Source organism: Fundulus heteroclitus, chromosome 1 (assembly GCF_011125445.2).
Source record: "Fundulus heteroclitus isolate FHET01 chromosome 1, MU-UCD_Fhet_4.1, whole genome shotgun sequence".
Taxonomy (NCBI): domain Eukaryota; kingdom Metazoa; phylum Chordata; class Actinopteri; order Cyprinodontiformes; family Fundulidae; genus Fundulus; species Fundulus heteroclitus.
Window position 1 is genome coordinate 30,111,706 of NC_046361.1, and position 15,146 is coordinate 30,126,851.

The 15,146-nt window shown below is 38.8% G+C and overlaps 1 protein-coding gene across 1 annotated transcript; it reads right to left on the reverse strand.

Annotated features, from left to right (window-relative positions):
* Positions 1–1,553: 1,553 nt before the first annotated feature.
* LOC105928571 lies at positions 1,554–14,404 on the reverse strand. Its single transcript, XM_036142039.1, has 15 exons — positions 14,199–14,404; positions 13,815–13,959; positions 10,579–10,828; positions 10,344–10,458; positions 10,126–10,221; positions 9,904–10,039; positions 9,667–9,812; positions 7,407–7,416; positions 6,043–6,144; positions 4,372–4,443; positions 3,333–3,576; positions 2,346–2,460; positions 2,150–2,245; positions 1,769–1,898; positions 1,554–1,700 (listed from the first exon to the last, which is right to left on the reverse strand). The coding sequence occupies exons 2-15, from the start codon at positions 13,887–13,889 to the stop codon at positions 1,554–1,556; spliced, it is 1,734 nt and encodes a 577-aa protein (XP_035997932.1). The 5' UTR covers positions 13,890–13,959; positions 14,199–14,404.
* Positions 14,405–15,146: the final 742 nt, after the last annotated feature.

Genomic DNA, 15,146 nt, shown 5'->3' on the forward strand with positions numbered 1-15,146 from the left:
CTGGTGGCCCCCAACTGATGTCCTGTTCATGTCCAGAGGAGCGCACTTACTTAAGGCACCGGTGGAGGTGCGTCATCCAGGAACGGCCAGCAGGCAGATTATAGCCTGCATCTTTAGAAAGTCAAAAACTATCGCATGCTTTTTATTTAAAAACATTGTTTAATCTATACCTTTTATGGTTTTGTTTGAGAAAAGCTGACTTGACAAAATTAAGGTTTTTGTTTTGGATATTATTCCTATCGTTTATTCTTCAAGGGTGGTGGTGTAGTATTCTGCTAATTTTGAAGACTAGGTGTAAATCTGCAAGAAAATAAATATCCTAACTCGGGTGTGAACGACACCATTCTGTAAATGAGATTGAGAAATTTTAGAAAGACACATTCGAAACGCGGCATGTGTCCAACATGTCCTAAAAACAGAAGAAAACGCAACGGAAAACGTGGATAGATGTTGAGATGAAATCTTTAGGAACGTGTTGACATGAATGACAGTGCGTGTTGTACGTGATGTCAGGGAGTGAGCGAGGAGCGTTCCTACGGCCAGGTTATGCGCTGCCAGCTGAGCAGGCTACAAGCAACGGTATTTACACTTTGCGGTCACAGCAGAAAATAAATTTCCCCTCTCTTCGTAGTAAGAGGTCGACACAGTTTAAGATTTGAATTTCTTGCTGAGATTTATTGTTGATGCACAATATTCAATTACTGCAAGAAAATATACAAACACACCAATCTGTGCAATATGCTGGCGAAGAGATAGACAATAATAATTAACGCCCAATGCAATAAGGCTTCAAAAACCAAAAAAAATGCACATGCGCCAAGTTGGTAGCATGTCCTTGTTCGTGTGTTTGACCTGCATTTCAGCCCTCTAAATTGTCTGAAGATACTTGGCACTGCCATGTCTCCTCCTTTCTGCACTTGCCACACCTGACTTGTAGCAGCCTACGCAGCGTGTAGTGGCGTGATTGTTCCTGCACGGACAGTTCACCTGGCACATTGCCCTTTTTCCCTTGGCCAGGTGTGGGAGGCTGTTGCCGAAGAGGTTTGACCCGAACGCGACTGAGGAAGCTCCGCCAGGAAGTCCACCTTTCCTGCACTCCGGTGCGTGCCTGATAAAGCACAGGTGCATTCGATGATGCCATGTCAATCATGTTATAAACCACAGCGACCGGCCGTCGCCGTGCTCCTGAGCGCACAGTGTACTCTCGCACCGTCTGGTCCATCACAGCCACACCGCATTTCATGCCGTTGTGGTCAGTGACTGTGTTCGGCTTCTTCTTCAGGTACCCCCAGTCTCTGTTTCAAGCAAACCCCTCCCCCAATAAGTAAAAGCTAATCTGGCAGGTAATGGCTGCATTTAGAAATGAAAGGGGGGGCTAATTGTAGGCCAATGACTTGTTCATTTTAAACCATGCAGCCTTGTGGCTGTCCTCTGGGCATGGTAGCAGGAGTAATAAAACTCTGGGTTTCCAATATTAAAGGCATAAAAAGCATAGTAAGTATATAGAAAAGTAGTAAAAATCTCTCTTCTTAACAATTCTAGGGTTCATAAAGCTATGTGTCCAATGCTGGACACAATTCCACGCATGTTTCTGTTAGGCGAATGCCGTACCATCCTGCCCAGAACACGCGATCTTTACCGCCGTGCTCAAAATAGACATATCTCACCCCAGGTCCATAATCCTTAAACACGTGGATCATCTGGAAGGAAAATAAAGAATGTTATTCCAAGGGTTTCTCTGATTCTTGCATTTCCTCTTCGTCCATACCTGTTTCCACCTATCGTTCTCCCGCTCAGGTAAGCGAATAGTATCGGGAGAGAATTCCTGAACCACGTCCTTGTTTACACGCAGTAGTTTCACAGATATGTTGTAGTCACAGTCGCATCGCGGTGCGTACCTTACAACAGAGAAACACAAAATTAGGACCAGTTCACTAACATCCTAACGGGTTCAATTACAAGTTGAAAACTTTTAGCCAGAGCGTCTACAACTTTCTTTGAAATCTGACGTGTAAATCTAGATCATAGGGCCAATGCCATCTGGGTCTGGTCTGCATGGGGCCATGGATCAGCAACAAAATATTGAACGTCTTCGTGAATTGTACTGAAGTCTGTATAATTGCTCTCTGAACCGAGACATTTTTCTCACCAGTCAGATATCCTGATGTGAGGCTGAAACTCATCCATGAAAGCCTGGCTGTACCCCTCCTTCTCCAAGTCAATCAGCTGCGACTTTGTGCACATGCTGCAAACAACAACGGAGATTTAGAGGCTTTTCGTTTTTTTTATTACAGTAAGCCATGCTAAATCATTACCACATATTGTGTCTGGGAGTGAATATTCACCTGAAGGAAGTCACAAAGTTTGTTTGTACGTCTGTATTTGGGTGTGGTGCCATAGGTTTCTCTACTCTCCACCCATCACCACCATTCCTTATTATCCTCCAACCATGAAATTCTTCTGTACAAGCAAATGGAATAAGTATTTATAAAAGTATATATTTATAAAAGTGTAATACTGTGGCATCTCTGCATATAGGGGCCTGGCCCCACCAGATGTCTCTGAGGAGCTCTATGTTTCCAATAATCAGTGAGACAGGATTGTTCTTTATAGAGTAATATTGTTAAAAGAAAAAGACATATTTGCTTACCAATAAAATTCTATTATAAACGTTTGTGCCTATATAGGCTATCTAAGTCTCCTAGAACACTGACAAGCTCAGTAGGCTAAATCCTCTTGAGGTGCCTTGATACGTTTGTTTAAACATCTGAAATCGCCGTGCACATGCCCAACAAGCTCTCAGAAGACAGCCGTGGGGCACAAATACTACGGCCCCAAGCTCGGATCATCCAAAAGACTGGAAATGGACGTGTTACGTTTACGTTCTGATGGATAGTGTGCCAGCAGTTGGTGTTGCTGGCCTTGCTAGCTCATTAAGGGATCGATGTGAATCTTTTCTGTTCAATAAATGAGCAATATGAGCAAGCCTTTATTTGTAATTTTATGTATGAAAATTAAATTATATTTAGCTATAAAATGGCATTTCTAGTGTGTTGGCTTATGCCAACTTATCTTTTTAATTTCAAATTGATCAAAGTCATGTATCACAAAAAAGGTTGCTAATAGGTGTTTTTGCTTTTGTCCCCCACTTAAATTATGCCAGAGATGCCACCGTATATATATATATATATATATATATATATATATATATATACACACATACATATATATATATATATATATATATATATAAATATAATATATATGAATATATATAGTAACAAGGAGAAAAATGCAGCTGCACAATATCCTGTACTTTAACACATGTTCACCTTCTCCTCTTGGATTTTTTATTAGATTTCTCCTCTTCTTGCACATGAAGTAAAACAACCTCCAGTTGCTCGGTCCTTTGGCCGACTCACGGGCGTGATACCCCTCTCTTCTGCACCTTTCTCTCCAGAAAGAGTCACTGTCTGCCACATCTTTCCACTGACGGCAAACTAACCGGCACACACAAACCACCAGGTGGGCGGGCAGATTCAGGAAGATTTCCTCCAGGATGTCCAGCGGAATATGCTGGAGAGAACAGAAAAAATTGTGAGAAGAAGCTTATTAATTATTATTATTATTATTATTATTATGGCTTAATGTTGGGGACTGATCCCTCAAAGTTGGAAAAACACACAAGTCTTTATAGAAATCTCTGATTCTGCAGGACAAGTCAGTCATTGTGGTGGGTAGGTCACAGATAAACATAAATCTTTTTTGATTGCAACATTACTCTCTGTTAAAGTTCTAACAAGACAAGATACTGTTTAATCATTTTTTTTGGTCTCGAGTCCTGGACAGCTGTTTGTTGGGGGCTTCCTCTTTTTTACTCTCCAATCATTATTTTTTGGCAGGAGGTTGCAAATCTTCATTAAATAATATTTAAATATACACAGGATTTTAAAGCATTTTAATGATTATCCATGTTCATACAAATGTGATAAAAAATGACAAAGAAATGTATTGGCTGCCCTCTATCCACATTAGAGGCGATGCCCCCATCCCCGAGCTTCAGGAAAAACACTGAGGAGAACTGCTCTCATCTAAGTTACAGACTGTGTCGTCTCCTGAAAGACATGCAGAAGAATCCTGATAAACAGTTTTACAGGCATTTATATACAGCCCTAAAGTTCAGTTAACCTTACTTTAAAAAGTTTCACGGGTGCATTTGGTTCCTTTGTCATTTAAGCTTACGTTACTTTTTGGGCTATGAAAAAAATAAGGGGATCATTTCATGCCGTTTTAACAATTTAAGGTAGTTTTCTAAATCATATTAATATAATCTACTCTACTGTATGAAATGTGGTTAAATTATTCCCATACATCATCCACCTGCAGGAGGTAGAGTTTCAGTTTGACAAAGGCTCCTAATCTGTCCAACTTCACAGCAGTCACCTGGTGAAACATATATCAGAAATATAATAAAGAGGAGCATCATGTAAAACAATTTTTTTTTACATGGAAAGCCCATTTGCACACCTTTGCTGCCTGAACGTGTTGTGAGAATCTTATTGTAGCCCTATGAACCATTTGTAATGACAAAAAAAAAAAACTTTTTTACCAAAATGCTTAGCTACAGAGGAAACGGACAGACAACGCCTATGCACAATGTGGAGGGTACAGATTCACTGCTTTGAGATGGCGTGTAAACCGGACTGTAAATGGTGAGCATCTGGTTATTTTACTCATAGACATTATATACGTAGACGCCTACAGGGCGGCCATCTTGGGTCAGACCACAGATCAGAGAGCTGCTGTCAGAATGAATAGGAGGCTGCTCAGATCTCATTTTAATCATATGTTCACAATGCTCGTGACCTTTCAGTCAGATTACACAGATTTATTCAGAACCAAAGCAATTTAAACTGAAGTCAAACTGGATGATATATATACTCACAGTTATATATTTTGCAGTTATATATTAACACACATAAATTATGCACACATCTCGCTCTCTCTATCCCTTTTATCATCAATCAGATCCAACAGGGTAGCTTCCTACTTCATGTGTAAATTTTACAAATTACACTTTAAACTGTACAAAAAACAGATACTCATTAGAGACCATCTGACACTTTTTAAGAGTACGTGATGACAACAGCACTTATCTACATAGGAGCAAAACTATATACAGACAAGTGAGAGCAGAGGTGCCAATAACAGCATTTAAAAATGATATAATACAAACCGCAATGCGGAGGGGGGGAAAAAAATCAACCAAAAATTAATAATGCATCTGAGAATCAAAGAGATTACAAAAACATAGCAAAAACAATATATATCATTGTCTATATTATTATAAACTATATATATATATATATATATATATATATATATATATATATATATATATATATATATATATATATATATCCTCAGTCACATGTGTTTAATGTACTTTTCTCTGCTTCCAACCCTGCTACCCATTAGCACATATTGTGTTTATGCCGGGAAAAACTGTAACTGTTAAGCATGAGGATAATCTATCATAAAATCTTACTGATGGAAGGTAATTCCCCAGGATGTGGTTTGTAGTGTCCTTTTATTTGCGCACCCATAAGCAGAGCAAAAATAGGGCATCCTTGGGCGGAGCTCTGGAAGTTTGCTAACTGTCAATACAAATTATGCATTAAGTTTGACAATAATTTAATTCAATCCATTGATCTCATGTAGCCCCTAAAATGGTGACGTTTTTAGTCAGCTAATTTATCTGGAAATCGGGTGAGAATTCACCGAATTCAGAGTGTCTGAAAACATAAAGTACATTTCCACGTGTATTCTGTCTGACAGCAGCTTGGTCTGACCAAAGATGGCCGCTCTGTCGGCACGCCTCCCACCCGACGGCGGGGCGTCTACGTATATAATGTCTATGATTTTACTGCGTCGAACCACCAACGCAAAGTTGCGCATTTTCTTGTGCATAAGGACATCTACTTAAGTTTAAAGGGTGACTCGGCATTTTATGTCATCAGGCTTGTTTTGAGCAGAACTTACAAGTTCGGCTGAATCCCACCCCGAAGTGGATGAAGGGGAAGTCCGTTGGACCAGCAGATCGGAGCTGTACGCTTTACCCATTCTTGCAGCTTTGGGTCTCCTCTAAAATCCGATCTTCATGACCCGTTACCTTCGTACAAGCGGTGTTTTATTTTTGGTATCTTAAGTCAACGGACCCTCGCTCAAAACCTGCAATAACAAACGCAATCCGACGTTTGACAGATGATATTTCCTGTTCAGATAAATTCACAATAAAAGCGCTGGTCTTCCGGAAGTTACCATGACGAGTTCTTTTCCCTTTCAACTTCCTCCCGTATGATCACGAAGCAGTGCCTCCTCCTACATACCGCCCGAAAATCTTATTATACCGGTTAATTATCAAGTATAATTAAAGAGAGAAAAAATGTGTTACAGGGAGTCACAAAAGTGAAGACTAACCTGAAACAGGCGTAATTTTTTTTGTCAGTTTGTACATATGTCAGAAAGTCAGTCATAAATTTGTGTTTTGAAGCCATAATTATGAGATTCAAAGCCTTAATTTTTGAACGCTTTGAATCATCGTGATTATCATTATTTTAAAACTTAAAAAAGCTTTCAAATAATCATGAGATACAAATAAGTCATAATTTGAACTTGAATTCATAATTACGAGATAGTGATAATTCGACTTGAAAAGTCATAGTTATGGAGTCATAATTCTGTTCGTCTTCCAGCAGAATAATCACCAGAAACCTACTGCTCAAGCAACATTCAAAGGTTTAAAGGGAAGTTTTTTTATTAGTGTTGGAATGGTCTAGTCAAAGTCCACACCTCAATCCAAATAAGAGCCTGTAGTTAGACTTTTGAGATAGCTGATTACTAGCAAAAAAAAAGGCTGTGTTGCCTTAAAGAATGGGCAAAATCAGTGGGAAAGTATGGCAAGCTCATAGATATTTAATCAAAGACTCTCACACATTTATTTTGAAGCATTTTTCAGTTACAAGATTCAAAGTTAAAACAGTTGATAGAAATACCATCTTAACTCATTGAGATTCTTTTTTTAAATTGAATATTTTCCTTTTCTTGGACAAGTGAAGATCTCTGGCAGTTCATATTTAGTTTGTTACACTGTTGAACTGTTGACCCTAAGGACTTAAAATCCTCCACCTTCTTTATCGCTTCATCTCCCTGTCACCACATGGCGCCACTTGGCTCTCTCTCATGTATTCTGTCTTGCCACAGCAAACCGGTCATTCCTCTCCTTTCCAGGCAGAAACCTCCATCTCTCTACACTTTTCGCCACCTGTTCCCTGCTCTCACCGCAGATCACAATGTCTGCAAACATCATAGTCCATGAAGATTCCTGTCCAGCCTCATCTGTCAACCTGTCCATCACTACAGCAAACAAGAAGGGGATGCCTTACAGCTCTTTCACGTGTTCTGCACCACGTTATCACACTCATCTAGTACTCCGGACTTCCTCATGCTATAACCCTTACTAAGCTTTGTTACTTCCTGATCCAAAGGCCACTTCTGTGCATTCTCACTTTCCTCATTCGTCAACTCTTGAAGGTACTCCTTCCATTCACATCTCTATCCTTAATCACCCTAACCTGCTGAACATCCTTCCCACCCTTCTCTTGTCTTATTACAGCTGGACTGGTATGACTATATTCTGGTAGAACTGTATTCGGGCAGAACTGGTTGAACATTTTTCAACCAGGTCTGGCTTCTTGTTAATCCAAGGTTGTATTTTCACTCCAGGCTTGTTTCAGTGGCAGAAATAATTTGATGTGACCTGCAGTTATTTTACCCATGAATGTTTAATAAATCATAAATAAAATTCAGCTCTACAGTTTACAGATATGTATGCCGAGTTGTTTTTTCCGTCAGTGTGTCTCTTTAAAACTTCCCTTGGTTACAGTAGCATGAGTACTAAATACCAATGGCCCTCTATATAATCTACTGCAGTAATAAACATATCTTCCATTTAAAAATATAGATTCAATATACAGAAAACTGTTTGCTATCTAAAATTATACTCAATGGACTTCCCTTTGACAGCAGCATTATACAGGCTTTTAAAATGTCACCTTCATAACATAAAACTTGACACCATACATACCATATGCTCTGTGATTTCTACGTGAGGGTTTTTAACATGATCCATTACACACATGATATGGGGGGGGGAGGGGGGGGTACAATTTACAAACTTCAGAATAAGTGTTTTAGAACATTACAAAAATGACTGCAACTGGGTCAGGATCCAAAAAAACACACAAAAAAAAACAACACATTTGTATTGAGTCAGAAGAACCATTTATCCACAGAATCTTTAGGATCATATTTTATATTTTCTGTGTTTCCATAAATGATGTGATCCCACCATAATTAATTCATTTACATATAAATATGTTTCGTAGATAATAACTTTTACATTCCAGAGATCTGTGTTTTCAAAGCTGTCCCATTACGGAGTGGTGGTCTAGTGGTTTTAGAGCAGCTCGGAGAAGGCTGCCCACACCCGGTTCCAACCTCGCAAACTGCCACTACAGGTTCCTCAGCAAGACCCTTAAGCCCCAGATTGCTCCCCAGGAGCTGTGATAGCTGCCCACTGCTCCCTAAGCGATGGGTTCAATGCAGAAGACAAGTTTTGTTGGAATATACCACTGCAATGACAATTCAATGTTTCTTCTCTTCCTTCTCTTGTTGTTTTCAAGGACATGTGGTAAAAAAAAAAAATACCTATGGCTCACCGTACGAAATAGCACAATGAGCCATTTCAAATAACAGCTGAAATCAAACAAGCCTTCTGAAATGTTAGTTCAGCACAATTAAAACTTATAATCCCCCCCGGCATTCAACAGTTTTTTTCCTGCAAACCATGAATATGTGTTCACAAAAAGTGCAAAATTTGAGTTTATTATTAACCAATTTATAACGCCACATAAAACAAAGGAGACAAAGGAGACAACCTGATTACACATTCTGCTCAGACATAAACAGACAAAGCAATTCTCTTTAAGGCAAATCAGTGGTAGAAAATCAATGTGCAAACCAGGATAAAGGTAGCAGCGCTGGTGGTGGCTTACAGAAAAGTTTTGAATCAGACATTTACACACAGGATTGGAAGCAATTCTAACTATTTACTCTGCATAATTTTAATAAGTTAGGCAGGAATGTTGAATGGAAGGATCGGTCTTTCAAGTTACTTGGGACGGTTCAGCGGTGGGTCAGAAACAGATGCAGAAATCTAACATGCTACGTCAATCCTCTGGTGCTTTTACCGTCTCCTATAAAACTTTGAGTGAATGGTTTTACATGTCATTTTCCACAGAACACAGTGGGGATTTTTTTTGTTGAGGAAATAAACATATTTTTGAGGCACCTCTGTTAGTGGCATTTAAAGCGACAATTAAATAAAACATCTTAACATGTATGCACTTAATATGTGCATCCTTATGTGCATAAGGATGCACATATTAGATCAGAAAATCTACCTGCCTTACATGCTTTCCTTCAGTTCCCTGCAGGATGTTTCAGAGGGGAAATAACTTTGAAGGCCAAAGCTTTAAGGTTTTTGTCAATTATGTATGCAACTATATCTAAAGCTGTGTTCCAAACACGGTTACATTCAGAAGCTAGGTATCCAACGCTGGACATACTTCAACACAGCTGTCTGTTACACGAATGCCGTACCACCCAGCCCAGAACTGTGTGTCTTTACCACCATGAACAAAACGCACATATCTCACTCCTGGTCCATAGTTCTTAAACACGTGGATCATCTGGAGAAAAAAAAAGAAGAAACATCAGTAAACAGTGTTTTTATTTTTTTGTGGATCTCCAGCTCTACTTGTCTTTGTAACGTGCACAAACCTGATTCCACTGCTGATCGTTCCACTGAGGAAAGGAAATCAACTCGGGATTAAATTCATGGAGAATTTTCTTCTTGTGATTTAGCAGCTGAACAGAAATCATATAGATACTTCCACAATCCCATCGTGGTGCATACCTAACAATAAACAGACACGTAGAGTTTTCTTCTTGTTTGAGATGAAAAAACAACAACTAAGTATTAGTCGTGTGCAGTTTTCTCACCAGTCAGATATTCTGATGTGTGGCTGGAACTCATCCATGAACGACGGGCTGTAACCTTCGTTCTCCAAATGAATCACCTGTTCTTTTGTGCACATTCTGCAGACAGCAGATTTTATTCAATTTTTTTTTTTTTTTTTTTTTTTTTTTTACATTTAATTAGCAAATACGACTTCAATTAAATAAACGTGAAAACAAAGGCGATGCTGGTGAATACTCACCCATAGGAGGTTACAAAGTTTTTCTGGACTGCTGCATTTGGATGTGGCACCATAGGCCCCTCTATCTTCCACTTATCACCATTATTTTCCAATATTTTCCAACCCCGAAAATTATCTGAGCAAATAAAGGATGAGACAGAATCTGTAGATTTTTTTTTTTTTTTTTTTTTTTAACATGATAGAACAATAATGGAGCTGCAAGACATCCATTAAAGTCAATTTCAGAGCTGTTCACCTTCTCCTCGTGGATTCTTTAGGAGATTTCTCCTTTTCTTGCACAAGAAGTAAAACAGCATCCAGTTGCTGGGTACTTTGGAGGGATCACGGAGATGATATCCCTCTCTTCGGCATCTTTCTATCCAGAGAGACTCGCTGTCGGTCACATCTTTCCACTGACGGCACACTAACCGGCACACAGAAACCACAACATGGCCGGGCAGATGTAGGAAGACTTCCTCCAAGATGTCTGGATGTAGAGGAGCGACCTGGCAGGACGGAAAGAAGGAGTTTTAAACCGTTAGTTCCGTTTTTAAATCACTGAAGTTAGATTAAGGATTCCCAGAGTTTTAGTATTGCAAAAAACAAAAGCTTTGGGTTTCTTTAGGGTCTGTGTTGGTGTATTGGTGCAGTAATAACTTCAGCCTTGAAGTGCAAAAAAATAAATGTCTACCCCTGAGTTGCTGTACTCCCCAGGTCAGAAGGTCTTAAATTCATGAAAGTTGCAAATGTGTGAATTTGAGAATGAACAGGGGACATTTTAAAATATTTACTTTATACGTTATAATAATATGCTTTCCTTTTTTTAAACTTTTGCCTTTCCAGTTTTTTAACATCATTCGCTCCTGAACATAGCTTAAAATTAAAGCAAGATCAAATTTCAAGCAGAAAAACAATAACAAATACATTATCTAAAGCCTAACAAAGTATATTATGATACATTTAATCATTGTGGTTTTTTTTTTTGGTATAACCTATCCAGTTGTAAAAACTCTAAAAACCTCCATTAAAATAAATGTTTTTTCACAGCATAATGGTTTTGTGGTGGAAAAATAAAAATGGCACAAGGATTAATCATTACCAAATTTTTCCCTCTTTAATGTAACATATCATCTGTATCATTCAGGTGCATAAACAAATCTGGGATTTGGAAAAATGGAAAAACTAAAAAAAAAAAAAAAAAAACATTACAATAAAACACTTTTCTTCATTTCCGTCTCCATCTAAACCATCTCACACCAACTACCTTCATCTCCTCTTCAGTCTTCCTCTACGCCTCTTAACTGGCAGGTCCAGCCTCAGCTTTCCTCTACCAATGTAATCACGATCCCTCCCTCCGTATACATCCAAACCACCTCAGTCTGCCCTCTCTAGCTTCATCTCCAAAACTTACATGAGCTGTCTCTCCGATGTACTCATTCTCGATCTTACCCATCTTCGTCACTTCAAAAAGACAACCTCAACATCTTCGTCTCTGCTACCTCCAGCTCTGCTTCCTGTCTCTTCCTCGGTGCCATTGTCTCTAAACCACACATCGCTGGTCTCACCTCCGTCTTGTACACCTTTTCTTTCTTGCTGATACTCTTATCACATAACAGACCTGACGCTTTTCTTCACTTGTTCTTGAAAATGGGTACCGGCACACTTGTCCATTCCTCGGGCATCGTCTCGCTCTCTGAGCTCTCACTGAACAGCCTAGTCAAAAACTCTACTGCTGTCTCTCTTAGACATTTCCCGACCTCCACAGCTAAGCTGTCACGACCAACAGCCCTTCCACTCGTCATCCTTTTTAATGGTTTTCTTTACTTCATAAGAATAAGGATAATCTTTGCTACTTCCTGATTCACAATGGTTGCTTCTTCTGCTCTTTGTTCTTTCTCATTTTCCTCATTCAGCAACTCTTAAAAAAACAAAAACTGCAATTACCCGGTCGCACAAATGTGCACGCCCTTGAGCTAATACTTTGTTGAATTTTTGTTTTTATTCAGTTACAGCATTCAGTCTTTTTGATCGGTCGTTGATTATAGTGAATCTGATTAACTGTAAAAGTAAAGACCAGCTGATCCTGGAAGGATTTACCTTATTTTCTTTTTTTTCCTTTTAAATCTGACCTAGATTTCTATTTTCACTGTAGCAAGACGAACTAACTAAAGCTCCTGAAATTCTTTCAACGCCTTTGGTTTTGGTTTGCAACCCCAGTAGGGAGCGCAGTGTCAAAGGCAGGACAGACAGGTTCTGCAAGAGCTTCGTTCCTCTGACCATCAGACCTTTAAATCCAACAAGGAAACATATCATTCAATACTTTAGTTAAGCGACAGTCAATTTGCTTCCACTATACTTTTATCATTCTCAAAAAAATTTTTTAGTAGGCATGCGCAGGTTACCCGGTATACCAAGGTTACGGTTTTGAAACCATTACATTTTTTTTTTTAAATCACACCATTCCTACATTTTAAAGCGCTTTTATCGAGATGCCAGTTAAAGCCCGGCTGTATGCAGCATAGAGTGGCACAGTGCTGTCCCTCTCCCACCTCTTAACAGTTGGCTGGCTGGAGGAGGGCCACTAGATGTTTCCCTCTCCGTCAGGAAAAATAAAATGGGCTGTTTGGGGTCAGGAAAAACACCGTCACTGTGTGGCGGTGTTTTTCCCCACCTCAACCACCGATTTCAGGCAGACTGGCTACCCCAGCAGACAGCTTGATGAATTAACCAGCCACTATCAGCTTGTTATATACAGGTGTTAAGCCATTTAGAGCAGAAAACAGGAATGTAATTTTTTTTTGCAGTAATCAAATTTACTGTAACACTTCTACTAAACTGGCTTTTACACTACTGTCAATCTGATTTAAACAACCTCCTACACACACAGCACTGACTAATGTAGGTGAAAGGTTAAGTCCCTTAAATCTCTCAATCAACAAGGACTTAGGGGACTTTTCCCTCACCGTGGTTGTATTTCTGACATGTCTCACACTCGGCTGTGAAACCCCTCGTGTTTTTGACACTGAAGCTCTTTCTCAACATCACGTGACTCCGTAGCGCGTGGAGAGTCCCTCCAAATTTCAGGAGTAGCAATTTGACTTAGCAGCCATCCTGATCTGGACCATGTGCATCTTTTTATTATTATTAGACCTTTATTTAACCAGAATATAGTCCCATTGAGATTAAAAACCTATTTTCCCCCGCATGGGAGTCCTGGCCAAGAGGCAGCAACAAATAGACCTACAAAAAAATACACGGTTAAAAGAGAACAAACTATGAAAAACAGGTAGATGTCATTGAAGCAACCGGACCATTTGGTTTGGAAGTAAAAGCACTCAATGATATAAATTCCGTTAATTTTAATGTCTGTTTCCAGGAGGAGGGCGCTGAGTGCACAAAAACCCTCTTTTCCAACGCAATCCGAGCAAAAGGGACAGACAGAAGCCGCGCATGGACATCTATCAGCGCGTCAGCGTCTCCAGCAGGACTTACCGCTTCATCCGAGCTCGTCGCAGTTGAAACGACGCTGTTCGCGGCCCCCATGGCGGTTCTGGGTCTTCTCTTCATGCCTGGGTTTAACCCAGACTCTGTGTGCTTTCCCAGCAGCCCGTGAATCACCGCTGAATCGGCAGAGACCCTCAAGAGAGAAAATGAGCCAAAACACGGAAGTGAAGTGAAAACCGAAATTAAACGTCTAGCCAGCACGAATTAGCGTTGATTCAAACGGGACATTCTCAAATGACAACCCTCTAAATTGTACACACACAAAAGACACGCAAAAGCGAAAATATGTTGAAATTAAGCCCTTAGTTTTTAAGACAACACCTCATTATGCCTTTCGGTTTCGATTATTTCACCCAAAGTAAACGGGCTTACCTTTACCGCGGAGGATAAAACGACAACATCCGATTAAATACCGGGACAAATATCTGTAAGTCTATCCACTCATATTTAGGCTCATAACAGGTTGTGAAGCGACCCAAATACCCAAAACGAGCCACCGCTAACGAGAAAGACCTGCTGTGTAAGCAAAACACTACCGACTTCTTGCAAGGATCCTCAGAGGAACGTTCCGGCTAAACAACGTTCCCAGCTTGGGCACTGAAAGAAACAATAACATCCAGTATATATATATATATATATATATATATATATATATATATATATATATATATATATATATATATATATATATATATATGTATATATATATATATATATATATATATATATATATATATATATATATATATATATATAGATAGATAGATAGATAGATAGATAGATAGATAGATAGATGTATATATATGTAGAGGTTAAACATATATATATATATATATATAGATATATATATCTATATATATATATATATATATATATATATATATATATATATATAGATATATATATATATATAGAGAGAGAGAGAGAGAGAGAGAGAGAGAGAGAGAGAGAGAGAGAGAGAGAGAGAACTCCAGACAGAACATGACCTTATTCCAAAACGGGTAAGTATACAAATAAAACCTGCTTTTGTGGAAAGCTTCGAGAAGGATTTCTCAAGACAGTATCTTGTCCCATGTTAATGTCAATTTATTAAAAAAAAAGCACAATATAAAACCATGCATAGTTACATCACAGTCCTTTACATTCTATATATATATATATATATATATATATATATATATATATATATATATATATATATATATATATATAGATAGATAGATAGATAGATAGATAGATAGTCCACTGTAGAGGTTCAGTAGAAGGATTTGTAATGAGGACTAAACACTTCATGATAAATACATTTGAAGTAAAATCCAA